Source organism: Gopherus flavomarginatus, chromosome 10 (assembly GCF_025201925.1).
Source record: "Gopherus flavomarginatus isolate rGopFla2 chromosome 10, rGopFla2.mat.asm, whole genome shotgun sequence".
In the NCBI taxonomy this organism is placed as follows: domain Eukaryota; kingdom Metazoa; phylum Chordata; order Testudines; family Testudinidae; genus Gopherus; species Gopherus flavomarginatus.
The window spans coordinates 46,665,696-46,680,664 of record NC_066626.1 but is presented as its reverse complement, the minus strand read 5'-3'; the positions used below and the strand labels follow the sequence as shown (position 1 = coordinate 46,680,664).

At 40.4% G+C, this 14,969-nt stretch overlaps 1 protein-coding gene across 1 annotated transcript in view; it reads left to right on the top strand.

Annotated features, from left to right (window-relative positions):
* Nucleotides 1–14,969, top strand: part of SCN2A (sodium voltage-gated channel alpha subunit 2) — a 128,182-nt gene that overhangs the window by 23,694 nt on the left and 89,519 nt on the right. Inside the window, exons 2-4 of the mRNA XM_050916853.1 lie at nucleotides 5,252–5,570; nucleotides 9,688–9,808; nucleotides 14,063–14,150. Coding sequence (XP_050772810.1) covers nucleotides 5,304–5,570; nucleotides 9,688–9,808; nucleotides 14,063–14,150 — 476 coding nt within the window. The 5' untranslated portion in view covers nucleotides 5,252–5,303. The remainder of the gene's footprint in view (nucleotides 1–5,251; nucleotides 5,571–9,687; nucleotides 9,809–14,062; nucleotides 14,151–14,969) is intronic.

The following is a 14,969-nucleotide window of genomic DNA, read 5'->3' as shown; positions in this document are numbered from 1 at the left end:
CTCTACTCCCTATAGGTATATAGTTCTCTGTAGTGCAGCATACATTGGCTTGTACTTGCTGCCCTCTTGTCCACTCCATAGTGCCCTTTCACTTCACACTTTGCCACTGCTTCTTCCCTTTCTCTCTCTCTCTCTCCACTGCCCCTTTTTTAGCATATACGTGTGTCAGAAACAGATATCTAAGGGTTAATGTCTCTTTTAACTGTAAAGGGTTAACAAATGGACCCAAACACCTGACCAGAGGACCAATCAGGAAACAAGATACTTTCAAATCTCGGTGGAGGGAAGCCTTTGTTTGTGTTTTTTGGGTTTGGCTTTGTTCTCTCTGGACTCTGAGAGTGACCACACATAGCTACAGGCTCTCTAATCTTCTATTCCAATTTTGTGAGTACAAATGTAGAAAGGTGGTATAGTCTTTTTATTTGTTTTCCTTTATTTGCAATTGTGCAGTTTGCTGGAAGTATTTTAAATTGTATTTCTATTGGAGGAGGCTGTTTCTCCAATTTCTTAAGCTGACAGACCCTGTAACTTTTTACCATCTAAATTGCAGAGATAGACCTTTTATTTTTTCTTTCTTTTTATTAAAAGTTTTGCTTTTAAGACCTGTCTGATTTTTTTCCCCTTGTTGAGGCTCAAGGGAATTGAGTCTGTACTTAACAGGGAAGGAGAAGGGAGGGGACGGGTGGAATCCCTTTGTTTTAGATTCACGGAGCTTGAATCTGGATTGCCTCTGGGGGAAGGTATCATTCCTCTTTGTGTGGTGATTCAAGGAGTTGAATCACGGTGATCTCCTAGTGTACCCAGGGCGGGAAAGAGCTGGGAGGAAGAAAGGAGGGGGAAGGGAAATGGTTTATTCCCCTGTGTTGTGAGACTCAAGGAATTTGGGTCTTGGGGTCCCCAGGAAAGGTTTTGGGGGAGACCAGAGTCTATCAGGCGCTCTACTCTAAGTCCTGATTGGTGGCAGCAGTACAGGATCTAAGCTGGTAATTAAGCTTAGGGGAATTCATGCTAGTACCCATATTTTGGATGCTAAGGTCCAGATTTGGGACTTATACTATGACAGCGTGCAGATGTTACAGATTGAGTTGAGGTGCCATAGAATCTCAGGTCTGTACGTTAGTATAATAAAAATCACACATCTCAACTTTTTTATGCAACTTTTTCAAATTAACTAGTAATATAATGTCCACACTTTTTAAAGTCTATTATCCAATCATCAGAGATCAATATTTACTGCTGTGAGTATTCCCCACTGATTTTCTTGTCATCTGCAGGATCAAGGCTTTAGGTCATCCTCTTTCTTGTCTTGCAAATGTATTTTTTCATCTTTTTTGTTATTTCTATGTCTTTTTACTTGCTCTCACTATTTTCTTCTTTTTTGTCCCCTTGGTTCTTTTTTTCTTATTTCTTCATTGTATATATATCACTCCTTTCTGTACATGTGTGTTGTTTTGTTCTTCGGGATACAGGAAGGCCTTGCAGAGGGAGAATAGCATTCCTGCTTAGTTTTGTGGTGCTTATCTTACATTACAGTAATGATGGAATCAGACTTTTTACCCAAACTGTGTGGATTAGGCAAGCTTTTGAGGTATTTGGTTTATCTGAGCTTTTATGTATACATATACATATCTATGTATTATATGTATATAATCCACATGACATTAGACGCTATAGTAGAAATCTCATGACTTAAAGTATTTAATGTGTGATGTCTTTGAATTGAGCATATTAACTGTATTTATGGATAGTTACTATATGAATTGTATATTTGCATGTTTTAAAGTATGTATTTAAAGAAAAACTAAAGGAGTATTGGTGGGAAATTGTTAGTCTAAAGCAAAGTGAAATAATCAAGACAGCTACATTGTTATTTGTTGAGACCTAGCATACAGAGGGCTGCTGCTGGGGGACACCTAGAGCATTTGTCTTAAGCTTGGGGTGGTATGCCTCTACCACTCCTGCACATTGAGCCTTGCCTAGCTAGACAGCTTCCCTTGTTCTGGGCATTGCTGTGCTGAACAAGGACACAGCCTTGACCCCTCTGGGATTTTATTTTGTCACTAATACTCTGATGATGAGATTGCACCCAGTGCATGAGTTACTGCAGTGGCTCCTTTTGGGCTCTGGACCACAATGAAAAATCACACAGCTATTTTTCTTCCACTCCTCCTCCTGAAACTCTGGATACCTTTCTCTCCTTTCCTCCCTACTATCTGAGGAAATGGCTCTTGCTGGAGCCTCTGTACCCTGTCCCCCAGAGTGGCATCTCTTCTGAATCTAGGGCTCTGTCTCATAATCCTCCTCCTCTAAAGCTGCAGTGTGACCTCATGCTTCCCGCCCTCCTGAATCCGTCCTGTCAAGGCCACAGGAGTGGGCTTTTCCTGCGCCTCATAGTTTCCTTACTCCTCCTTTCTCCATTCCAGCCTCAAATTGCAGTGGCCCGCTGTTCTTTGGGCTCCTCTTCACAAACCGAGAGAAAGGCGGTAGCTGCTGGATAATGAAATGGATATGGAGTGAAAGAACGAATGAATGAGTGATTGAGAGAGGATGGATAAGGGTAAGTATGGGTTTTAAAAGTGAGTGATAGAACATAGTGGTGGAGAGATAAGGAAAAGCCGGGCCACCCTGGGGGGGGGCAAGTGGGGCAATTTGCCCCAGGCCCCGGGCCCTGCAGGGGCCCCACAAGCCTTGGCCCGGCAGCAGTCCGGGTCTTCGGTGGTGTTTCGGCGGCAGGGGGTCCTTAAGTGCTGCCGAAGACCCAGACCACTGCCAGGTAAGTACAAGTGCCGCAGCTCCCCCACTTTGCCCCAGGCCCCCTGAGTCCTCTGGGCGGCCTTGAGGAAACGGTAGCTAGCCAAGTGAGCAAATGAAAAAAATAAATAAAAATAAAAACCGTTAAGAATAGAAAATCCAGAGAAAGCAGGAGAGAGAAAAGGAGAAGGAAATAAAGTAGCATTTGGAGTGGGGCCCAAAGAGACTCAGTGAGCTGCCTCAGGGTCAAGTTTCTGAGGTTCCTGCTTCTGTATCTTGTTTTGGGCACTGTAAATCCTGGCTGCATTCCTGAGCACAGATTCAGTGCAGCACTGAGCTCCCATACCTGCCACCCTCTACCGCAACTTGCATCCAAGGACTGCATTTCTCTGTTGCCTGTATTGAAAGGACACCAAATAAATCTAATTCATTTATATTGGAAAAATAATGTATCCCATACTTTAAATTAATCTAGACTACCATAGGTCTCAAGAACTGCCTTAGTTGCAGTCAGCCTGGGCAACACCCATTTCTCTATTCCTCCTCTCTTTTGGTCAGTGTAATTTTCACACTGTTAATATCTGTGACCTCAGCATCAACAGATGTTGCATGAGTTTAGAGAGTCGTGAAAATTGGAGAGATTCTCTAAGAGCCAGAGTTTCAATGCAAAAGCCTCAGGTTAAGCAAGTATTTGAGTATCCAAAGTTTCTAGTTGAATTCTGCAGTTGGTTTCTTACAGAAATGTCTTCTGATCGTATATGAATGCCATCTAATGGTTGTTACAATTACAGCAGCTAGTAGTCTCGTGCAGGAAATGCCAGTTTTTACTTCAATAACCAGGATCCTTTAGCAGGAAGTTAGGTGTGGTCTGTTAAAGGAGAATAAAAAAAAAAGCATGATGGAATTTTAGCTGCATTCTTCATGATGTCGTTCCAAATCCACACAGGTGCAAGATCCTATACTGGTAATGCATTTTTGTAATTGTCACCTATAGTGTTTAGAGAGGATTCTGTCTTTTTCTATTATTAACAATAAAATCTGTAAGGATTTTGCAGTAGGACCACTTTCATTTTCATAATTAACCCTTCTGCTGCCACCAAACAGTACATATGTTCCAACAGCAATTTTCTACAAAACATCCATAATAGGATGCACCAGGTGTATTTGACTGCAATAGGAGAGCACGTTTCACAGATGTACCTGCATACGTTGCAGCATGTCTGTGTGTGTGTGTTGGAGGAGATGGGTATGTGTATGGTGAGGACGGAAGAATGGAGAATTAGACATGGTGTTAGCTTCTATTCAGATAGCTCTGAAAACATGAAGTTGCTGCAGCTGTGGTAGAGTCGGACAAGCCTATGTGTACTTAGTAGGGAAATAAAAAAACAGAGCGTGCAGGAAAATTCAGGTTGTTACATCATTGTAAGTTGAAAATTGCTTTTTTGGTATATCATCTGGCACTGAAGCTGTTAATCTTGTATTACATTCGCTGTTTTATTATATGGATAATATAATTTGCCCGTTCAGATAAAAAAAATCTTGGGAAAATTATCCAATGCACAGATTACATTCATGATTTCGGATTATAGTATCTCTACATTGGAAATATTTTCCATTTGTCATTTCTGACAGAAGTATAAGCTGGCTTTAGAAGAAGATGGTTCTGCTCTCAGTTCTAACGATTATGCAAAATATACACAATTTAAAGATAGCAACGGGTAATAAAAGGTCTAAGAATGTTTAGCAGCAAAGACCAATTTGGATTTAACACAGAAATTCTTTCAGCACATGATATGTTACCAGGGAGGGGATTTATGTTCTGGTACCTAAACGTGGTTCCTTGCTGCCTAATCTGTGAAGCCAACATGCTTGTCCCTGAAAAGAGGGAGCACCTCACACTCTATCAAGCATTCCTCTGGCTGATGCTTTCAGTGTCAATGATGGGATCCTGAGGAAGCCATGTCCACACCTCCTCACAGAGGGAGGATTGGTCTGACATAAGACCTTTCATGGTAATAGTGTTAAAAGGGCAATTGTGCTGGATGTTCTGACCTCACTCCACATAATGAACACTTTTTTAACTGTTAATTTATTTCAGTGAGCGTGGGAAAAATCCTTTTATACTACCCAGTAACTATCTCATTCATTAGCATGGTCATAACATTTTCTGGGCAGGGGGGAGAAAAGAAACAATTTTTCTACTTGTTTTAAAAATTAATGTATACACTCCTTATAACTGCCAATTCATTACTTTTCATAAGCAATACATTAATTTTAAACTAATTTTTAAAGGGTTGCTACTTTTCCAGACATCTAAAGAGACCAAATGAAAAGTTAAATGCCCTATCTTGAAAGAAAATGGATCAATTTCACAACACACTGTTCTCATATAAGTACCCTTTTTAATAAATTGCCCTACAGACAGTGATATGAAGATGTATCCATTTAGATTGCTTGTGTGGTGGTGGTCTAATATTTTGCTGTGTTTTTATATTTTTAGCACTTTTTTATGTGTGAGGCTAAACGGTAATTAAGAGGTGCAGGATGAAAAGATGGCACAATCAGTGCTGGTACCACCAGGACCCGACAGCTTCCACTATTTCACGAGAGAGTCACTTGCAGCTATCGAACAACGTATTGCTGAAGAAAAAGCTAAGAAGTCTAAAAAAGAACGTAAAGATGATGATGATGAAAATGGACCAAAACCAAACAGTGACCTGGAGGCAGGAAAGACACTGCCATTTATTTACGGCGACATACCTCCAGGAATGGTGTCCGAGCCCTTGGAGGATCTGGACCCATATTATATCAATAAGAAAGTGAGTGTTTCTAAAGACTGGAGTTAACATGTTCCTGTTAGAGATTAAGAGTATTAAAATACTATAGACCCTCTGCAGGACTCCCTTTTTTCCACTACTTTGGGCCCAACCTAGATGTAGTGCTCCAATGGTTGACTTCATTGGCACTGCATGCAGTAAAATGTGTTTGTAGGGTCAGGCCTCTAGTTTGGGTGTTGTGATACACTGTTAGCGTTATTATAATATACTTGGCATTTCACTCTAATTTTAACTGTATGTGAAATCGTCATTTAAGGATGTCAGTGTTTTCATTATGAAACCCACTGAAAACCTGCCTTGAATGGCCCTCTTGCATTTTCTTCACTATTTTGTGGAAAACCGTAGATTTTATTCCTGATCTATTCTCTCATTACTTGGGTTGTCAGGGGTGAGGAGTTAGGCAGAGATAGTATATCAGTGTGCTCCTAATGCATTCCTCTTCACCCTGTAATCTCAAAGACGTATCTTCTTCCTAGATCATTTGGGTGAAGGACTGTTAGTCTTTGAAGCATATTCCTTATCCAGAATCAGGCTACTGAAATAAGGGGTTCAAAGGAGAGCTTGCAGTCAAAGAGGTAGGGAAATATGGGAAGAGGTAGGGCTCCTTGCTGGAATACCCATAACATAAAAAAACTCTTAGTATACTATTTAAAAATATTTTATTAAAATATGCCATTTTTAGTGGAAATATGGAAAGGTAAAATTTTGGCATAATCCTGTAATATGTCCCATTGGAGCCAGGCAGAGAAGTACAGAAATACCAGGCCTTTGTGCAGATCGCCCTGGTTTCCTCTGATGTCCTAGATCTTCAAGTTTTGGACTTTGCACTGTACCTACTCCAAAAACAGAAAAACCTGCCCCATCCCAGGATAAGCCAGAGGAAACTCTGCTAGCTGAAATTCATGGAATTTTCTGTCTTCAGGATTTTTTGCTGTATGTGGAAATATATTCCCCTTGAGAATTAACAAGTACTCTCTAAAAACAAAAACAAAAAAACAACTACTATTAAGAGTGATGCATTAGCTGAGCAAACCAAGGAAATATATCAATCCCCATCAATCATTTTCAGTTCTGAAACCATAGCAATATCATAATGAGATGAGCTTAAGACAGATAGAAGCCTTATGAAGAAATATATGTCTTTATTTGCTCAATGTTGTGTTCTGAAAGTTCGCATACTGACAAACGCTTCATGCTGTGGCTAAACTGAGAGTTATATTTGAAAATTAAGTTGTTTGATTTAGGATCATATTCTGCTTGCCTTACTCAAGTAACTAGTCCTGTTGAAGTCTGAGAGTAAGGCAAGCAGGATTTGGGTCCAGCTGCTAGGGTTTTTTCCCCCTCAGTTCTCCAGTAATAATGATGTAGGACTCACTGCTGGAGATCTGAAACTTAGCATCAAGATCATCATGCCTTAGACATCTGAAAAGTATTTATTGCTATTAATACCGAAAATGGAATAGCCTCTTTCTTCTAATTGCTAAAACAGTTTCAAAATTGGCCGTATGATAGTGATGTTGCAGACCATGTTATTTTTCGGAAGTATGGTGGTTTACACGCTTTACAAGTTTATGCATTATGATCAGAATTTCTCATAAATTTTCACTGATTTTCCTTGAGTTTTGTACATTTAGATCAGGCTCCATTTTCATTTCATAAATGTGTGTCAATGAGCCTGCATCACACAAATGATGGTTTCAGTAAGAATTTGTCTGGGCAGTAGAAAACTTGTAAGGAGCTCAGGATTTCAGCCAGAATTTTCTGAAATAAAGGGATGAAGTTCCAAGGGAAATAAGGAGAGAAGGGGGCAAAAATTTGGTGAAAAGCAAATGAAATTCCAAGTGTACTGAGGACCAAAATAAAGCCTCGTTAAGGACTAAAATGTGGTTCTGGGAGTCAGCAGAGGGCAGAGGGTGAGAATCAGTGTGTGGTTAAAAAGTTGTAGCATTCATTCTGGTGGAGGGCAGTACTAGCCTCCAGGGATACAGCAGCAGAACTTACCATACCTGTACATAAAGCATAGCATGCCCTCCTTAAGTGCTGCCCTCCTCTCCTAGCTGATGCAGTGGGGCCACTGGCAATACTACTGGCTTATGTCCCTTCTGATATGTCCAGTGCTGCCTGCAGTGCAAAAAAAGTCCCTGTTACAGTCAAAGACCACAAACATTCACATTATTAGCTTTCTTCTCCATGGGGGGGAAAGCAGCTCAAGCCTCTCTCACCTCTGAGCTTGCCTGAGCAGAGATGGTCTTAGGTTGGCTCCATGTGTATGTGGAATATAAATGTTTCAGAGACTTAGGTGTATAAGGTACATTGAATAAAAGGTTGAGCCTTCTTGGCTTCTCTGGTTTTAAGAAAAGATTTTCATTCAAAGCTGTTCCATTTATAAATGCCATTTTAACATAGTCAAAATATATAACCTATTACTGAAGCTGTGGGTAGGAATTGAAATACAAATCTTCACTGAATTCTGTGTGTTAATTAGGTAGCACAGATAAGCTTTTAAATCATTAAATATGAAAGGTAGATGTATTCATGGCCAAAAAAGCCTCATGATAAATATAAAAAAGAATAACAAATTTTAGTTCTGCTTTTTTAGTGAAAAAAATTTAACTTTGTGTGTGAGAGGAAAATCTGAACATGCCATATCATGTCCATACAATGCGTGGCTTTTAAAAGCTCAAGGCCTCTTTTTCAAGAGCATCTTCCATTCCATTTATTTTGATGGGATAAAAGGTTTACAAAACACCTTTGAAAAATCAGACCATCAGTGTTTATCTCTCTACCCCACTATTTCCTTATATGGATACCAGAATTACTGCTGATACCTGGTGTAGGGAATTTTGAAGTTTTAATGAACATATAAAAATTATGTTTAGCATATCTTAATATATGTTATAAGATAGGCACCAACAGAAGTGAAAGTAACTTAAAGGACTTACCAGTACACTGGAGTCCTGAGCAGGAGGGCATAGCCTCAACGGGAAGAGGCAGGGCCTTTAGAGCTCCAGGCCCTTTAAATCACAGCCAAAGCTACCAGCTGCGGAGGCGGCTGGGAGACTTGGGGCTCAGGGCCATTTAAAGGGCCCTGGGCTCCAGCTGCCGCTACCGCAGCAGAGTCTGACCCTTTAAATCGTTGCCCAAGCGCTGCTGCTGGAGCCCTGGGGTAGCAGCAGCAGCCAGCGGCTATGGCAATGATTTAAAGGGCTTGGGGCTCCTGGCTGCTTCTACCGCAGTGGAGCCCCTGGCCCTTTAAATTGCCAACGGAGCCTTGGGGGCTCCTGACTGCTGCTGCTACCCTGGGGCTCGGGCTGCGCGGCTCGGGCTGCGGGGCTCAGGTGACAATTTAAAGGGCCAGTGGCTTGGCCACGGCTACTGCTCCTGGCCCTGTACATTGCCGTCCGAGCCCTGCTGCCGGAGCCCCTGGGGTAGCGGTGGCAGCCAGGGTCTCCGGTGGTGATTTAAAGGCTCCAGGGCTCCCAGCTGCTGCTACCGCAGCAGAGTCCTGGGCCCTTTACATTGCCGACAGAGCCCTGGGGGTTCCCAGATGCCGACACTACCCTGGGGCTCAGGGCTCTGGTGGAGATTTAAAGGGCCCAGGTCCCTTTAAATTGCCATCCGAGCCCCGCTGCCTAGGGTAGCAGTGGCAAGGCTCCAGCAGTGATTTAAAGGGCCAGGGGCTGCCAGCCACAACTAGCACAGCGGAGCCCCAGGCCCTTTAAATCTCTGCCAGAGCCCTAAGCCCTGCTGCCGGGAGCCCCTGGCCGCTTTAAATCGCGGCCTGTGGAAGCCAGTCCAGTACACAAATGGGGTGTACACTTAGAGCTCAATTTGTCCTCTGTCAAATAAGACATAGAATATTTGTGTTTTCTAAATAATGCTGTTGAAATGTATTCCCACAATTCTACGTGTAGAAATTCAGTTGGAGGCTGTCCTGCATGTTAGGTGACCTTCACATGAAGTCATTGAGTCTGCAGAGGTATAAATGAGAGCAGAATTCAGCTAATTGTAAATAATGATGAAGCGCAAGTGATGCAGAGTATGAGAATCCACACGAATATTTTCTAAATACAATTTTTCATTTTGTTTTCTTTTTCAGACTTTTATAGTATTGAATAGAGGGAAGGCAATCTTCCGATTCAGTGCCACCTCTGCCGTGTATATGTTAACTCCCTTCAATCCTCTTAGAAAAATAGCTATTAAAATTTTGGTACATTCATATCCTTTTTGAAGTGGTTGGTTCAAAATATTAATGAACAAAATGCTGCTTTTATTTTGGTATTTAAATCATTAGTTGGTAGGCCATCCCAGGACAAGTAAGATCCACAATGCTTTTTCCATCCTCTTTCTGCTGCTTCCTTTCTCTCTTCTCTCCCCTCCCCTTTTTCTCGTTTCTGCAGTGTTCTGGTGAGATCAGAAGCCACACAGCCAAATGCTCTTCCTCTTCTTTTCCCCTTAGCACACTTTCCTTATTTTTTCTCCTTCCATCTCTGGTATTACCCACTTATTTTACTTTCCCTCTCCAGTAATTTTTTTCACATGGTCCAGATATGTTGCTTAAAATGTTTTACAATTCTTAAGTGACACTTTGCATTAAAAAAAATGTAATCTTTGATCCTCAGTTTTAGCTTGCATGAACAGCTGCAGAAAATATTTCTCTACCCCTTTTCATTTTCTGATTCAGATCACAACTGTAGTAAAGTAGGTAAATAGGGTTCCTTGAAATTCTGAGTTTTATTATAAATTATCAGTCCTATATGTATTTTTATCATTGTGTTTCTTCTGGTAACCATTGCCATTTTATGTACTTGTATTTCTGGACATACTTTAATTTTAATCTTCAAGTAGCTCATGAGCATTCTGACTAGTGCATAGAGAACCTCAAAACTGAATGATAGTAACGCAATATATGACTGTCTCACTTTGATGATAAACTTAAATCATATGAATCTAGTAGTAACTGGATCTGATCCTGCAAACACTACCTTGAGTAGTGAGTGCCTTGACATCAGTGGCTCTACTCAAGGTAGTAAGCAAAGTGCTCAATGTGTTTGCAAGATTGAAACTTATAGAGTTAAACTTGATTCCTCTATTTCATCAGCGCCCCGAAGCATGTGCATAGCACTATTCACATTTTTTCTCAGAGTTGTGTTCTGTATATTTGGAGATGGTCACATGATTTTAAAAGGACAGTCTTTTACTAAAGCTGAAATGCAATTGGCATAACAAACCCAGTAACTTCAATAAGTTTAATGTGTTCAAAAACAAGAGGTACTATGTCAATTATTTTAAAGTACTGTAAGATCCTTCAGTGTCTAGTTTTTGTACTCCCATTCCAGGCTGCAAGGTAACTAAATACTATGCTGTAATATCACACCCTTCCACCCGCTATGGAATTCTCCTGGATCATGGAGCTGATCTTGGTGGTAGTTGGGGTAGTTGGGATCACACCGTATGAAAAAATTGGGTGGGCACATGTCTTACAGTGTGGGAAAGACATGCCCCTGTTATTGCTCCATTCTGCTCTGATGGCGAGGCACTTCTCAGGAGCAGCAATACAGTAGGGGCATGCAGCTTTTAGGAAGCATTTCTATAAAAATCATTTGTAAGCCCTGTGCAATATATTAATGTATAAAATTCTTAGAATACATGATTTTAGGTTAGTTGAAAAACTCCTCAGAGTTGCTGCCCCTTGTCTTCTGCTCCTTTCAAATATGAATTTCTGTGGTGTCACAGCCAACAGTATTCTGAGAAGAAAGGATCTTTCAAATATTGCAAACTAGAAGAATAATTTGAAAGGGGTGCTATGTGCTGCCTTGGCATGATGGTTTGGAGGGCTGAGATATAAAATGTTGCAATAAGAAAGTACTCTACAGATTGTGATTTTGTAGTTGCTATTCTATTCTGTTCTTTATTTTATTATTTATATTGCAAAGCCTTGTAAAACCTTTAATATGGGGGGAATTAAAATAAAGGTACTTACTGACCTCTTTACACACCCTTCAGTCTCCATGTTTTAAACAGATTTCCCTGGTGGATGTGATCTTACCACTTACCAGGTGGATTGCATACTGAGACATCACACAGAACAGGAGCCAATGATACATATTATTTATAGGAAAGTGAAACTATAGACTAGTTACCTATATGCTACATGCCCTCCTTATCCTAATTATTTGATGCATTCATGTGCTATGTGCTTGTTTCTAATAACTCTTTCAAAGTTTTCTTTAAAACCATATATTGTGCACACTGTTCCCTTGAATATTTATATTTTTAGACTTTTCTATTGCTAAGCAAACCACAGACAAGGGCATTATTATGCATTTTATTTCTACATTTACAATTTGATTCTAAGGAAAGTGGGTGGAAAGATGGGAACTATGACATCAGAATTATGGTTGGAGTTATAACACTGTCCGTCATCCTTTCGTTAACCACAGTATGTTCTAGTCATGAAATAGTTACCTGATAGCAGCATAGCTGAGATTATTTTGTGGCTGCTTGGTAAGTGGAATTTTAGTTAAATGAATTAAAAAAGTTAATTGTTTAAAAAAAAAACTTCAATTCTTATATCAAGTTTAATGTTTTAACTCCGTGCTCTAACACAGTAGTTTTGCCTGACTGGGTTAATAGCCATCATTATTTTATTATTATTAGATAAGAGAGGAACTGATTGTGCCATTAGTATCCATGCACAGAGTAGATATCTCATGCAGAAAGTGTGGTGGAGTCAGTTGCCTCTGGAACAGCATTGCTCATCTTTCTCCAAACTCAGCAGAAGGCTGTCTACGAGTCTGGCAATTCGTTGGTGGGGGAAAGGGATTGGGGTCTGGAGGAGAGTGCATGAGGTTTGTGACTTGGCAGTGCTTCTCTCCAGCTTGCAAGTATTCACTGTCACATCCAGTCTCCTTTAAGTGGTATAGTATAGTATAGTGATATTAAGTGGTATTAAGTGGTATTGTATAGTATTATCTATACAAAACCAACCAAACAAACAAACAAAACCACTCCCTGAGCTTAACCTTTGTCCTAGGGTTTCACAGCATTCCCTCTTGGGGGTCTTTGGTAACCCTGCTTCCTGCAGCTTCCCAGTCCTGGCCAGCTTCCTTATTCAGTCAGCTCTGTTACTCTTCTGTGACAGCAACTCCAAGGCTTCCTGAACATCTGGCCCCTTGCTCCCAGGACCCCACCACAAGAGTTGGTTCTGCTTCTAGCCCTAGACACAGCCTAGCCTAGCCTACCCTATCCCACCTATCTCTTCCTTCTTCTTGTCCTTCGACAATATTTTGTTGCCCCAGATATAGCCCAATGGCCCACCTGCTCTCACACCGGGAGCTGGGCCTGCTATTCACAGGGACCAGCTATTCTGTGACAGGGCTGTAGTAGAGAAGAAGGGGTGATTTAGAAGCTAGACCCTAAGCTTCTGTCTTGGGAGAAGGAAGTGTGTTGTTGGAAATCTCACTCCCTCACTGCTTATCAAAAGGTTGCAGAGGAAACTCCATGAGGGGAACATCATAGTGTTTGCTTTCCGTTATGCTGGTATTCCTGAGCAGGAGTACCATCTGCGCCTATGTTTTTAGTCATAGCCACCCACAGGCTAAAGCAGTTCTCAAAGTCTCTAAAATACAAATGTTCTTAACATTTAGTAGGTTTTGGTGCCACCGTGTGGCCATTTTATATATCGTATGTCTGGATGTTTTTTATTTTGGTGTACTTTAATGTTTATTGGGCTGTGGTGGGTTTTATCCCTCTTGATAGTGAATGGGGTAAATCCAGAGCAACTCCATCAAAGTTAATATAGTGATTTTGGATTTGCTTCAGTGTTTACTGTGGATCAGAATTAGTGAGGACAGAATTTGGTTCAAATTCTTTTAACATTATAATCAAGGCCAAATATAGCACAAGCGGGTGTCATTCATGCTTCCCCCTGAAGTATGGGACAAATTTCTCTGTGTTCTCTTCCAGTGTCTTATAGGCCTGCCTTACAACATATGTAATATTCTAGCCTCGAACAGGGACAGCAAAGTGTGCCAAATTATGTAGTGATTTTGTGAAGCATAGCAATATTGGGGAGAAACTATAAATTTAACTGTTTGGCACTAATGAGCTAAATCAGATTTATGTCCGTATCTTCAGACTTGAAAGATTGTTGCATTATCCCATTGCACTACAGTCCATCCCTTCTCAAGTCACTCTTTTTTATTAAAAAAATCATCTGTCATCTCTTTTTAAAACTTCAGTTTTCTTTATGTCAGACTTTTTTATTTCAATGGCTGATTATTCTCTTTTATCTGTAAAGCAACAACTAAGAAAATTCTGAGATATTTAGGGCTTTTTCCCTGAGCATCAAGAGAGTAGTGAAGGGATTAATAGTTCCTGATAATGAAAATTTGCTTAAATGTTGATCTTCATGTAATACTCTTGTTATGATGAGATTTTTCTGATGTATGTTCCTTGACTATAATCTACATTGTTCAGCATGCTTATTATGTGCACTATTTTGACCAACTGTGTATTTATGACCCTGAGTAACCCTCCAGAGTGGACAAAGAATGTAGAGTAAGTTAAATGCATTTTCTTTAAATATATTCACAAATCTGATATTAGCTTCTGTAAGTGATCTTATTTATGATAATATGAATTGACCACAACTAGTCTGTGACATTGTTGCTTGTGTCCTCTCTCTCTTGTGACTCTAACTCAAGACCGTAAATGACCTCCCTTCTATCAAGTTGTTCATAACTTCCATTCTCTATTGTCCCATCTCTATGTGGGAGTGGAAAGCTGCTTGTAGGGCCATACAAGATCTGTATATCAATCTTTTTATACACATATTTCTCATTAATTTCAGTGGAGTTATGTATATGTAATAATGGCAGGAATTAGCCCCTTCTCTGCATATCGTGGGTTATCTGTATTTTTCATTGTGTGATAACCATGTCAATAGAAAGATTATCACATGGACTACCATGCCTCCTGTTCACAATTGGGCAGAGCTCCCTTTCATGAGCAAACAAATAACATCCCTGTGTAGGGTGACCAGATGTCCCAGCTGTATAGGGACAGTCCCAATATTTGAGGTTTTGTCTTTTTGGGTGCCTATTACTCCCACCCCACCCCTTATCCTGATTTGAAGAACATTAGCTTGATTATTCTCTTTGATAAAGGAAAATCTTGCATAGTCCTCAAATGCTGAATGACCACACTATTGCATTACTTACTTTTTTTGAATGATATCCACCTGATTAGTTAAATCCTGGCACTACTGAAATCAATGGTAAAATTCCCATCAATTCCAATAAGCCAGGTTTTCTTTCAAGATGTTTTAACATATAGTAACTAGAGGTAAGCGTGGAAGCAGACTCTGCTTTAATTCCT